At 35.5% G+C, this 14,345-nt stretch overlaps 3 protein-coding genes across 3 annotated transcripts; all 3 read right to left on the minus strand.

Moving 5' to 3' along the window:
* Positions 1-325: 325 nt before the first annotated feature.
* On the minus strand, positions 326-1,264 carry LOC131623753 (zinc finger protein 3-like). The gene has a single exon (XM_058894776.1). It carries the CDS (start codon positions 1,262-1,264, stop codon positions 326-328), a length of 939 nt encoding a protein of 312 aa, XP_058750759.1.
* A 6,925-nt stretch (positions 1,265-8,189) lies between these two features.
* LOC131623755 (uncharacterized) lies at positions 8,190-9,620 on the minus strand. Its single transcript, XM_058894777.1, has one exon. The coding sequence runs from the start codon at positions 9,618-9,620 to the stop codon at positions 8,190-8,192; it is 1,431 nt and encodes a 476-aa protein (XP_058750760.1).
* Positions 9,621-13,000: 3,380 nt separating this feature from the next.
* LOC131623756 (uncharacterized) lies at positions 13,001-13,948 on the minus strand. The gene has a single exon (XM_058894778.1). The coding sequence runs from the start codon at positions 13,946-13,948 to the stop codon at positions 13,001-13,003; it is 948 nt and encodes a 315-aa protein (XP_058750761.1).
* Positions 13,949-14,345: the final 397 nt, after the last annotated feature.

Consider the following 14,345-nt stretch of genomic DNA (forward strand, 5'->3'; position numbering starts at 1 on the left):
ATTTGATTCTTCATCTTGGTATATGATCCTTGCACTTTAGCCCTAAAATTTATGTTTCAATTGAAAATAATTGAGAATTTACTGGAAAGATTTGATTCTTGATTTACGAAATCTATACATGCAGATATTTAAACAGGTGAAAAATATATTAAGATTATTAATATTAATCAATAAAAAAGACATAGATTTTATTCATTCATGAAACAAAGTACATTAAAATACTCAAGAAAATAAACAAAAGCAACAAAACATAAATTAAACATTAGAGTGACCATGAAAACATGATGTCACTGTCTAATGTATTTTTATTACTGGACACAAAATTTTAAAGTTTGAGATTTAAGTCGAGTTCCTCCACAGTTGATGAAGAAGGCACATTGAACTCTTCTGGAAGTTGATTTTCTCCAATAAAATCATGTGTTATTGGAGGACCACGAGAAGAAAATGGAGCATTGGAACTTCCTTCAGCACTCTCACCGGATGAATGGGTTTGATTAGCTTGACCAAAAAAATCCAATTCCACAATGTTTGGCCTTTGAGGAATTGGCAGCACAGGAGTTTGATTTCCACCTAAATAATTATTCATCCTAAATTGTGGTATTGCAGGAGGTGACTTTGGCATACACATCCCTCCGTAGCTACCGAATGGAAAACCAAGCCTAGAAGGCGTGGTGTTGTTCATATGAGTGCCAATTGGAGTGCCAATTGGTTGTTGCAAGTTGCCATGAAAATAGGAAGACCCTTGATAGCGACTAGGACGTGAATAAGGATAACGGTTTGAATAAGTAAGTTCAAACCTTTGGGGGGAAACGATTGTCTCCTCCCTCCTTTGTTGTTTATTTTTTCTTAAGTTACGTTCACTCTTATGAGCGTTTTGGTGACCACCAAGAGCTTGCAAATTTGTGAACTTCTTGTCACAAAATTGACAGGGAAATTCCTTCACTTCCTTAGGTGAAACTCCAGCAATGACATTTTCAGATGAACTTGAACGTTCACCATTCTCCAACAGATTGGAAGTTGGCTTGGTGTTAATGTCAAGCCTTGAAGTCAATAAATCTTTAGATCCAGTTGATGGTGTTATTACCTTGGATTCTTTATGCAATTTTGGCTCCACCTCTTCAACCATTTTTCCCTTCTCGAAATCAGCTTGAGAGGTTGGTGCAATGTTTTTCGATTCTTTTCTTAGTTCTACCTCTGATTCTTCAATCATTTTGCGTTTCAAGCATTTGTCTTCAGTATTTCCAATAGAAATTCTTTCAGACATTTTTTTTGAAAAGAATCAAAGAAAAGATTTAGAGTTTTTCAATGAGAAGGCAAGTTTGTGTGGTATGATAATTGTAAGTGAAGCGTATTTATGCTTGGATAAACTACTACTGGATGTTTATACAAGGAAAAAAACATGTAAGAAAAAACTTATGCTACGGTCAACAAGAAAGAGAACTTTTAAGGAAAATATACTATTTGTCAAGGTCAAGTTTCAGCAATAAATTGACTTGAATTTTTTATCTTTTAAGTTTGATATATACTTATTTTAAATTCATAGACTAAATAAAAAATACAACTGTAAATTTACACTTAAAGTAAAATATCTTAAATTCAAGTTTGAGACAAAATGTGAAATATCTGATCTAACAATGTTGATATTATCATTTGAATCATCAAAAAATTACTGTCAAAGTAAATGAAGTAGTGAACAATAAGACAAACTTGATCTTTTTGCATAGATTGCTTTACATAAATGAATTTATGACATGCAAGCAATAAAATCATATTTATTGATGCTACGTTTGCATTTCTAAGCATTTCATTGTTGGGTTTGTGATTTATTTTTTAAATTTTCACATGTTTTAGAACGAGTCTGTTAGTCAATCAGTCATATATTTTCTGTCAAAGAAAGTAAATTATTATTACATAATATAATTAATGTACTCCTGAATTAAATATGAACTATATGCTATAATTTTAATCATCTTTTAATGTGCTCTCAAATATGTGGTATATCCTTTTAGAAAAGGAGTTTCCTTTTTCTCAGGTATTAGCCGTTAAGAAGTTTTTATTTGGAATTTAGTCACAAATATTGAATATGAATATTTTAAATGCATAAACATTATAATATTAATAAGGTCTCATCCATGGTTTTAAATTGCGGACCGCATCACCTGATGCGGCTGCAATATTGCGATTGCGGTAGTGTCCGCATCAGGCCGCAATTGCGGTGTGATCGTAAAACACATTAAAAACCGCATTATAACGCCGCAACGACCGCATCATAACACCGCAATGACCGCATCAGCCTGCAATAGATTATACATTGCTAGCAAATATCATTTAATCTATCTTCCTTTCGATTTTTATTATAGATTTAAGATATGTTTTGAACGGAATAGTGATTTTGAGAGTGATGGCGAATTATTAATGAGATATATATGAAAAATTAGAGACAAAATGAAAGACATGTGAAATACAAACTAAATAATAAAGTATAATATTTTATGCTCTAAAAAATAAATTCACGCCGCAACAACCGCAATCCGCATCGCAGTAGCCGCAATACCCGCAATCGCAGCATCCGCATCCGCAACCGCAATTTAAAACCATGGCCTCATCTCGTCAAATTGTTTTATTTTATTACTAAGATCGGTTTGATTTTCTATTTTAGAAAGTTGACTGGAATTGAAATTCAAATTAAAATATTTAAAGAAAAACTTGTAATTTAATTTAATTTAAATTTAAGTAAATATGTTTTCTATCAAATAAGACATTTTTAGTTTTTAAATATTTTTAGAATTGACCAATTTTTAATTGTCTATCTAATATTTTAAATAAAAACAGATGAAGCAAAATTGATATTACTGTTATTTTTTAATTAAATTAAAATACCAATTATCAAATATGAGGATATAATAATAGAGTAATAGTAAGAGTCTGATCCTTAATGTCTCAGTATTGAAACTAACAATACAAATATTGTGCGTCTAAAAGTTATTAAAATAAAAATAAAAATTAGGTTTATGAATTTATTCCGACAAAATACTTTTTTTTTCCCTCATATGTTAACTTTATGGTTCATTTTGTTTCCTTAATTTCAAAAAATTTCATATTAATTCCTTAACTCTTCAAAAGATGTCATTTTAATCTTTTTTATTATATTAGTGACGGAAAAATTTAAAAATCGATCGCTAAATCAGTCGATAATGTAACATCTTTCTAACCCAAACATATTTTGCATGTATTTTTACGAAAAATAAAACAAGTAAAATACAATGGTGTCACATCTTCATGGAATTTCATGTAACAAACGATCTTGCTCCGTAACATGTGTATCACCCCATGATTTCTATTATTTGATTTAATTGAAATTTAAATTATTAATTGGATTATTTGGAGTTTGGGGATTTATTGAAAAATTATGAAAAATAGAGTAATTGGGTTAAGTGTGATAATTAGTAAAGGGGAGGTGTAAACAAGTGGGCCTTACTAAGTTAATTTCTATTTTTCATATAATAAAGGATTTTGGAAAGAAAAGGAAATAGAAAGCAAAAGAGGAAGAAGGAGAAGAACTCAGCATACGTGAAAAGCAGAGGAAGAGGAGCTCTCAAGATTTTTGGCTAAGGTAAGGGGGGACTAATTCCTTTTAGCCTATATTATTTTTTTTTAAATAAGCAATAGAATTATAAAGAGCAAAAGGGATGCTCCAACCCGAAACAAAACGGAAAGCTCCTACCTCTCAAAGCACTCAAGAGGTAGAATATTCTAATAGTAATAATTACAAAGGTTCACCTTCTTATAAGAGTTACAAAGCCAACACCACGAATTGTAAACTATCTCCGACATACATTCGGAAAAACTAAAAGATTCTTGTTTAAAAATCATCGCGTTACGCTTTAGCCAAATTGACCAAATCGTAGCGAGCCAAACTATTGCCACTATCGCTCTCTTATTCAAGCAAATAAGTTTATCACAATTATGGAAGAAGGCCACAAAATCCTCAAGAGTCATAACCTCGGCTAATTCTAGCCACATAAAAACCCTTCTCCAAATGCTAGAAGTAACCCTACAATAATAAGATAAGTGCTCTATAGATTCCTCCTCCAACAAACAAAGGACACATAAAGAATCATTACCTTCTCTCACAATACCCCTTCTCACCAATTGGTCCCTAGTAGCTATTCTATCAAGAATAAATCTCCAACCAAAAAGTAAAATTCTAGAAGGAGCAACACACTTCCAAAGATAAGACAAAGCCTTTACCTTATTAGCCTCCATCGGGTTTCCGGAAAGGATTACCATAAAACGTTCATAGCACGACTTCACCGAAAAGCTTCCATTCGATGTCAACGTCCAAGAGAAAGTATCCTCATTAAAAACTTGCACCTCCGTACACTGCAAAATAGCCAACAAGCGCTTTAAAGAATCAAACCAAGGCTGCCCAGCACCTTGTACCGAAACAGCAGCGCTGTCCGCGCCGACAACGAACGAGCTGGCAGCCACTCCTGCCCCCACAAGATCCGGCAGAGGCACCGAAAGCCCATGCGGCAGCCACTCCAAGACTGCTGTCCGCCCCAGCAGAATGGGTGCTGTCCGCATTTCCCTCCACCACTTGAACCGGCCGGTGACCATTATATACCCTCATCGCTACTGCCGCTATTTCACTCTCCACTCCGAACCACTTTTCAAAATCCCAACACCATCTTCCACCCTCATTGTCACCTGCATTATTGACAGTTTGCAAATGGTTATCAGACAAAAAGAATAAATCGAGGAAGTCTTCCATCAAGGAACAATTGTCCGCCCAATTCGCATACCACAATGGAGTGTGAGCACCACAACCTATATTACATTTAATTGCACCTGTAAAATGATCAAATAGGAGCTTCTCATAGTTATCCGAGATAATTAAATCTCTCCACCAAAAGGAATCCTTATTAGTCAAAACGGAAACATCTCCTATCAACACCTTAAGCTTCGAATTGCCATATCTAGATTCTAACAATTCTTTCCACACCGCCTTCTTTTTCGTTAAAATACGCCACTTCCATTTACTTAGCAAAGCCATGTTCATTAACTCCACATTTTTGACACCCAATCCCCCTTCTTTCCGAGATTTACACACCGTATCCCATCCCACCCAATTAATAGTTTTTTTGAGATCAATTCCTCCCCATAGGAATTTGCTTTGAATAGATTTAATCTCATTCAACACCTTCTTGGGTGCTTTGTAAAAAGAGAACGAGTAAATCGGAATGGAACTAAGAACCGAGTTTAACAACACCACCCTACCCGCCATATTGAGATATTTACCTCTCCAAACATTTAGTCTTTTTCTAAGCATCGCTAAAAGGTCCTTCCACATAGATAATTTCCTTGGGTTGTCGCCTACCCTAACACCAAGGAATTTGAACGGTAGAGAGCCCACTTGACAACATAAAAAGGATGAAGCCGCTTCCAAAAACCAATCCCCCACATTAATTCCATAAAGATTGCTCTTATGAAAATTAATACGGGACCCCGACAACAACTCAAAACCTCTAAGAATAGTTTTCATACTCCATAAATTCGCGGTGTCTCCTTCGGCTATAATAACCGTATCATCCGCAAATTGAAGTAAGTCAACCTCAACACCATTGTTTAAGCTACAACCCCGAAACTCACCAATTTCCTTAGATTTCTTCATCAACGCCGTAAGTGCCTCCATAACTAAAACAAACACAAACGGAGACAAAGGATCACCTTGCCTAAGACCTCTCTCCACCTTAAACTCTTTTGTTGCACTCCCATTGACAAGAACGAACATTGAATTGTTAAAGATGCAACACTTCATCCATCTCATCCACCGGTCACCAAACCCCATTCTCTTAAAAATGTATCTCACAAAACTCCAACTTACTCTATCATAAGCCTTTTCAAAATCGACTTTCAAAACAACACAACTTCTTTTCTCTCTTTTGGCAAAATCCAACACCTCATTAACCACCAACACCCCATCCGCTATATTCCTTCCTTCTATAAAAGCCGTTTGATTACTAGATACAAGATTACCAACCACTCTCTTTAGCCTAGCCGCCAATAACTTCGCCAAAATCTTGTACAAACTTCCAACCAAACAAATGGGTCTAAATTCATGCAAGGCTTGAGGATTCCTAACTTTAGGAACAAGAGTGATGAAAGATGACGTACAAGCTTTGATTAGTTCCGCCCTATCAAAAAAAAAATCCTTAACAAATAGAAAAACACCATTCTTCACCACCTCCCAATTTAATTTAAAGAACCCTAAAGAATAGCCATCCGGACCGGGACTTTAATTACCGTCACAAGACCACACCGCCTCTTTTATTTCCTCTTCCGAGAAACTTCTTTCCAACCACATCACATCCCCTTCTTCCAATCTATTAAACTCAAGACCATCCGGAGTCGGTCTCTCTCTATCCTCCTCCTTAAAGAACTCGGAAAAGTATCTTTTAACTTCTTCTTTAATGTTATCGACACCTTCAACTCTCCCGAATTCACCCTCCAAGGAAGTTAAAGCTTTCCTCCTATGTCTCTCCTTCAAAGAATAATGGAAGAACTTAGAGTTCTTATCTCCTTCCTTCAACCAAAGATTCCGAGATTTAAACCTAAGCATACTTTCTTTCAAATTCAAACAATCCCAAAAGTCTTTGGTTGCCAATCTTCTACCACTAACTCCAACATCAATATCACCCCCCATGTTCATCTCAATCTCCTTATCAAGATCATTAATCTTCTCCCTAGCTTCTTCCACCTTTAAATCTATCCATCCAAACACCTCCTTGTTCCACACCCTAAGACTATTCTTTAACAACTTCAATTTTTCAAAGAGAATATAATCCCCCTTCCTCTAACTTTCAACTTCTTCCATTCAATTTCAACAAAGGATTTAAAGTCTTCATGATTAAACCAAGTATTGTTAAAACAAAAAGGTTTTGGGCCCCAATCTATTTTCCCCACATTAAGACGAATATGAGCATGATCCGAAATGTCTCTTTTATCTATCCTTTGGTCAACCACCTCCCACTTCTCTATCATATTCTTCGACAATAAAAATCTATCTAATCTACTCATAGCCTTACCATTGTCTTTGAACCAAGTGAACTTCCCACCAACACAATTAATATCAACAAGATCCATTTGATCAACAAAGCTCTGGAACTCCTCCATACCTTTGCTATTCCTATAGCCTCCCTCTCCAATTCTCTCTTCCCTTCTCAATACTTCATTAAAATCTCCCACCACACACCATTCCTCATGACTTCTCATTTTCTTTTTAGATAAAATCGACTCCCAAAGATAAATCCTATCCACCCTATTACAAGCGGCATAGACGTTCACCAAATTGTACACCTCACCCTTCCAAGAAATATTAATCCCCACATATCCTTTATCACAAAAACTATAATTGACGAAGAAATTGTCTCTCCTCCAAAGAATCACCATTCCTCCCGAAGACCCTATCGAATTGCTAGTCGTCCACTCGACTTCCTTACTACCCCAAAAATCCTCCGCTAAAGACTCATCAAACTTAGATAATTTTATCTCTTGCACAAAGCACACATCAATGTTGTTCGATCGGATTAGAAAATTGACTCTTTTTCTTTTTGAAAGAGCTCCACCCCCTCTAATGTTATATGATAACAAATTCATCATAAACAAGCTTTGGACTCCTTCAAACACCTCAACCCCTCCTTATCCCTTTTCTCCATAACATTGATTAACCCCTCATTAATCTCATCTGCCTTATGACTAACAAGACCAAGATTGGCAATTGTTTTCCAAACCTTCAACCCCACCTCGGATTTACTGTTCATACGCCTATTACATATAACAATATCGGAATCGGCGGTAGAAGAACAGAGGGAAGACTCACCTGAAGAAATGGGGTCAGACGAACGATTTGAGGTGCCATTTCTGTCGCCATCTCCTTTAATATTTTCCATCCTGGGAGCAATACACACGAAATATGAAGAAGAAATGGAGACTTTTCTCCCAGGTCTGCTACCAGTTTTTTCTTTTTAATATCCTTCCTCGTTTTCAACTTTGGGCCCACCGAGAGCTTATTAAGGGATCCCTTTTGACAAATGTTTCTGCACACATCATCAAAAATAAGAGGCCCATTAACCTGATCTATTAAAGAATCTGGCCCACAGGCATTTGAAAAAATATCTCCCTTCTCCTTAACCGGTGGTCCCACTTGCTCTAAAGACTCCCCCTACAACACTAAAAGAACAATTCTCAACATCTGCATTAAATGCCACCTTATTATTACCCTCAAAACTCTCCATATTTCCTGTTCCAGAAGGGTCAGAAAGACCCTTTACGTTACTAGCCTGGCTATTAACCTTCTCATTTGTTTCAACTAGGCTGACACCTAAAGGATTTGACTTATTACGATGTCTCTTTCCCACCGATCCTTCATCTTCCTCGAGATCGTCCTCCTCTACAGACCTATTCTGATCCACGCCGTCTGCCTCGTCACCGTTCAGATTATCCTCCTCCGATAACGACGCTTCTGAATCCGATTCGCCCAGAAATCTTTTTGTTGCAACAGTTCCAAAACACGAGTGATAATCCTCCATTAACCTAATGTCAAAGCACATGCCATCAATCGTTAAACTAATCACTTCCTCTACTCTTTCCATACTTTTGGTTCTGATGCACACCCTAGCTTCATCCATCCTAGATTTCAGATTCGTTCTTTCATCACTCTTGATGAACACACCTATTGATTCTGTTAATAATGAAAAGCAACTATCGCCCCATGCATGGCATGGGACTCCCCAAATCCTCAACCAGACCAATCTTTCTGTATCTATATCTGAAGGTTCCCAAGGTTTTATCGAAAAGAACCATTGCTCCCACCACAGTCTTCTCTCCTCTATGAACATATCTACCTCACCACCTATCAGGTCCTCCAACAGACACAAATTAGGCCCCAAGCTGGTAACCCTAATCGAAAAGATCCCTTCTTCCAGAAACAACTTTTTAAGATCTATCATATTCCCAGGCTCCCTTAACCTACCTGTGAAGGCTTTCAGATACCGGGATTTATCTTGACTCATAGAAAAAACCAACTGTTTAGAAGGCTTCTTAACACATTTCAAATCAACTTCACCCTGCTTATTTTGCAGAATCTCTGCATAAGATGTATGACCCCTTCTTGCTTCCATGTTTGATTTATTCCGAGCCACATACTTAGCTCCCACAACAACATCATTCATCTTCAAAGCATCCTTTTTAAAAACCTTTCCCCGAGCACCGTTAACTCTCCTGAATCTTGGCAAGTTTGCAAAGATTTTTCTTCCTTCAAGAATAATATTGTCAAACTTAGTTGCCATCATCTCCTCATCCTTAACGTTAAAGAATTGTACAAAACCAAACCTTCTACCATGCTTATCCCTTCTCGGAGGGATAACCACCTCTTCAATCTCTCCCAACACCTTAAACTCAAAGAACAAATCTTTGGCTTTCCACTTTTCACCAAACTCAGTAACAAAAAAGGAGGATGACCTAGAGCCTAGAGACGATTTTCTCCTGTCATCTCTTGCAATGTCCCATTTCTCTACTCTCCTGCCACCTCCCTTAACCCTATGCCATTGGTTCTCCATAAGAACAACACCGGAAGATAGGGAAAAAACACGCTGCAAAACCACTCAAAGAAAGAAACAAAAAACTAGAGAAAACGCGAAAACCGTTAATACGAGACCCAAAACCAAGGCCCTTAACCCTAAGGTTAGGAGTTTAAGCCGAAGATTTCAAATCTGTACCACAGAGTCTTCCATGTTTCTCAGAGTTTCAGAAAATTAGATATACTTTTTCCGTTTGTTGTAAGTTAATTAATTATCCTATATTATTAGTTTATGAATGATAGAATTGATTAGGTGGGTTGTTTATCTCAATTGAATGTATTAAAGGTTTTGGGGTTTGGTAATCTATAGGGTAGATTGGATTAATTTGATGAAATTGAATGATTATGGAATATACTTGATGTTAGATAACCCCAAAGCATGATAGAAATGTGTTATAGTATGAAATTTGACACTGTTTTGATGTTGTAAATGTTTTTGTGCGTTTTGGTTTGAATTTGGAGAAGGTGAGATGCTGTCAAAAGAGGATTCTTATGCTACTAGTACGTTGTAATCGATTACACTCAGAGTCTTAACCGATTACGTACAGTAGCGAAAAATAGCTTAAAATGAGGTTTTTGGGTCTGGTAACGGGTTACGCTCGGGGCCGTAACCGATTACAGGTTAAATTTGAGAATAGCAAATTGAGTTACGTCAGGTGTAATCGGTTACACTATTTTGGCAATCGGTTACACTGAAGCCTGTTTGAAAAATAATTGATTTTTGTTATGTGTAATCGGTTATGCCATTTTGGTAACCGGTTACACTTAAGCTTTTTTTGAAGAATAGTTTTAAAATTTGAAAATTCATATTTTCCAAACCGCAAGTCCGTTTTAGACACCGTTTTGGGTGTTGAAAAGATAATCGAGTATTCTATCTAATAAATTGGTTTAACATGCAGTGGACCAATTTTATTTTGGAAATCTCGATTTAATCCGTTTATGGTGTGTTGTACATTATGTGCATTATTTGATGAATATGACAATGTGGTGATGTTGTGGCAACATAATCGTAATGTTAGTGTTGCGTTTGGTGTGAAATTGTGTATGATGTGATTGTTTTATTTGTGTTGAAGCGTGAATGCATTATACTCGGTGTTGCTTCGGTGAGTTATGTTGTGATGATATTATTCATCTTGATTGGTGTTGATGATTAGTATGCTAAATGTGGTGCATGCATTCATAATCATATTTGTGGCTGAATCCCGGTGGTGTTTGGATCAGTGGAAGCTAATTCCCATTGTGTGGAATTAGTGATTTGGCAGTGGCCATATCTCGGTGGTGTTTGGATCGGTGAGATGAATTAATCCCATAAGTTGGTACCAGATGCATAGTATCTCATTGCATTAGTATGTATGTTCATTATAACATGAGTGAATGAATTCTCCATCAGTTGAATTAGTGGATCATCCGATTGGAAATGATAACAAAATGCCATACCACCTAATATATATAATATATATATATATATATATATATATATATATATATATATATATATATATATATATATATATATATATATATATATATATATATATATATATATAAAAGAAAAACAAAAAATTATGAGCCAATAAAAATAAAATCTATAACTATTTGATATGAATAAGGTGCATCGAAGTCCAAAATTTGTTAGCTAAGTGATAAATCATTTCCATTGCGTTTTTAATTCCCCATATTATTCAAAAGATAATTAAAATTAGAGAATTTCTTTATTGACTCCCTTACCTTCTTGGTCACCCGTGACGAAAACCGCAAAATTAATGCTCCTTTATTTCGGAAATGCATTTTTGAAGTCACTTTTTTATGAGAAAAAAGGTGGTTTCGGAAATTCACTTCCGAAAACATGTTTTCTTTAATGAAAAAAACTGATTTCGGAAATGTATATCCGAAATAATGTTTTTTTCCAGAAAACAGGTGAATTCGGAAGTGCATCTCCGAATTCACCCTCCTTTGAAGAATTCGGAAATGTACTTCCGAAATAAGGTCTGATACAGAAGAAAAATAACAAACAACAACGATTTGATTTATTTAAAGGATAAAGATTACAAAGATCACATTACATAAAATTAGAGTTACATATTGTTAAACACGGGTAGGTGAGGATGAGTCAACATTTTGATAACGTCGGCCCCCGATCTTTGAAGTTTCGCTTCCCACTCGACCGGACCCTTCGAATAAAATCGGTTGAAAGTTGTCCACAAAACCGCTAAATCCTTGTCGTTCTTGACTTCAAATGGGGTTAATTGAACGTATCCCTCGTCGTTTAGCAATGGCGAGCGGTACTCAAGCTTGACAACCTTCCGATTTTCCGGATATTGCAATAGTGTGTTGAGCGACATTATCAATTCCGCAAACGGCGTGTCGTGCGAGAAGCGGAATTGAAACGGCATCGGATAACAATGGTGAAGTAGACGAATGTTAGGTGGGGGTAGGTTTGTGTCATTGGTGATTTGTGGTGTGATGAGGATGAAAAAGATTGTGTTGTATTTATAGACTTATTGGAATAATAATGGACCAACAAACCTTATTGGAGAAAAATGATGAAATAGTGAAGGAGGGAAAATGGTATATGAACACATTATTTCGGAAATGCACTACCGAAACAATAGCTGATTGTTAAAACCAACGTATTTTTTGAAATTTCATGCATTTCGGAAATGCATCTCCGAAAACACCAATTTTTTTGGAGATTTCGGAGATGCATTTCCGAAGTCTGAAAAAATTAAAAAAAAATACTTTGGAGATACATCTCCGAAACAGGGACAAGTTGAGAATTTCGCTGAGGTCACCCCATAGGAGGTCAATAAATAAATTTTCTTAAAATTAACATCTTCAACGATTTTGTATCATATAATGTTAATATTGATATATCTCAGTTACTTATTAAATTATTTAATTTTTTATATAAATTGTTTGCATAGATATTTAATAAACATAAGCTTTGAATTTAACAATGAATTTGATTAAAAAAATATTTAAAAAAATTACACAACTCATGTAAGATAACTTAAGAGTTACAGAATTTGATTCTTCATCTTGGTGTACGATCCTTGCACTTTAGCCCTAGAATCTATGTTTCAATTGAAAACAATTGAGAATTTACTGGGAAGGTTTGATTCTTGATTTACGAATCTACATGCAGATGTTCACATACAAGTGAAGAAGATATAAATTTAGTTGATAATTAAGATTATTAGTATTCCTAAAAAGACATAGATTTTATTCATTCTTAAAACAAAATACATTAAAATACGGAAGAAAATAAACAAAAGCAACAAAACATAAATTAAACATTAGAGTGACCATGAAAACATAATGTCACTGGTTAATGTACTTTTATTCTGTGGACACAAAATTTTAAAGTTTGAGATTTAAGTCAAATTCCTCCACAGTTGATGAAGAAGATACATTGGACTCTACTAGAGGTTGATTTTCTCCAATAAAATCACGTGTTATTGGAAGATTAATAGAAGGAAATCGAGCATTGGAACTTCCTTCAGCACCCTCACCGGATGAATGAGTTTGATTCGCTTGACGAAAAAAATCCAATTCCACAATGTTTGGCCTTTGAAGAATTGGAATCACAGGAGTTTGATTTCCACCTAAATAATTATTCATCCTAAATTGTGGTATTGCAGGGGGTGACTTTGGCCTTGGCAATACAAATGGAGGTGGTGGAGAGGGTGTATTTGGCATATACATCCCTCCTCCGTAGCTACCGAATGGAAAACCAAGCCTAGAAGGCGTGGTGTTGTTCATATGAGTGCCAATTGGAGTGCCAATTGGTTGTTGCAAGTTGCCATGAAAATTGGAAGACCCTTGATAGCGACTAGGACGTGAATAAGGATAAGGGTTTGAATAAGTAAGTTCAAACCTTCGGGGGGAAACGATTGTCTCCTCCGTCCTTTGTTGTTTAGTTTTTTTTGAGTTACGTTCGCTCTTATGAGCGTTTTGGTGACCACCAAGAGCTTGCAAATTTGTGAACTTCTTGTCACAAAATTGACAGGGATATTCCTTCACTTCCTTAGGTAAAATTTCACCAATAACATTTTCGGATGAACTTGAACGTTCACCATTCTCCAACAGATTGGAAGTTGGCTTGGTGTTAATGTCAAGCTTTGGAGTCAATAAATCTTTATTCTGTTTTGGCTCCACCTCTTCAACCATTTTGCCCTTCTCTTGATCAGCTTGAGAGGTTGGTGCAATGTTTTTCGATTCCTTTCTCAGTTCTATCTCTGATTCTTCAATCATTTTGCGTTTCAAGCATTTGTCTTCAGTATTTCCAATAGAAATTCTTTCAGACATTTTTTTCAAAAGAATCAAAGAAAAGATTTAGAGTTTTTCAATGAGAAAGCAAGTTTGTGTGGTATGATAATTGTAAGTGAAGAGTATTTATGCTTGGATGCCTATACAAGGAAAAAAAGCATGTAAGAAAAAACTTATGCTACGGTCAACAAGAAAGAGAACTTTTATGGAAAATATACTATTTGTCAAGGTCAAGTTTCAGCAATAAATTGACTTGAATTTTTTATCTTTTAAGTTTGATATATACTTATTTTAAATCCATAGACGAAATAAAAAATACAACCGTAAATTTACATTTAAAGTAAAATATCTTGAATTCAAGTTTGAGACAAAATGAAAAATATCTAACCTAACAATATTGATATTATCATTTTAATTTTCAAATAATTACTGTCAT

Source organism: Vicia villosa, unplaced genomic scaffold (genome assembly GCF_029867415.1).
Source record: "Vicia villosa cultivar HV-30 ecotype Madison, WI unplaced genomic scaffold, Vvil1.0 ctg.000077F_1_1, whole genome shotgun sequence".
In the NCBI taxonomy this organism is placed as follows: domain Eukaryota; kingdom Viridiplantae; phylum Streptophyta; class Magnoliopsida; order Fabales; family Fabaceae; genus Vicia; species Vicia villosa.

What these genes read in the sequence shown, in the direction of transcription:
- LOC131623753 (XM_058894776.1), bottom strand. Translation starts at nt 1,264, where the DNA reads ATGTCTGAAAGAATTTCTATTGGAAATACTGAAGACAAATGCTTGAAA.
- LOC131623755 (XM_058894777.1), bottom strand. Translation starts at nt 9,620, where the DNA reads ATGGAGAACCAATGGCATAGGGTTAAGGGAGGTGGCAGGAGAGTAGAG.
- LOC131623756 (XM_058894778.1), bottom strand. Translation starts at nt 13,948, where the DNA reads ATGTCTGAAAGAATTTCTATTGGAAATACTGAAGACAAATGCTTGAAA.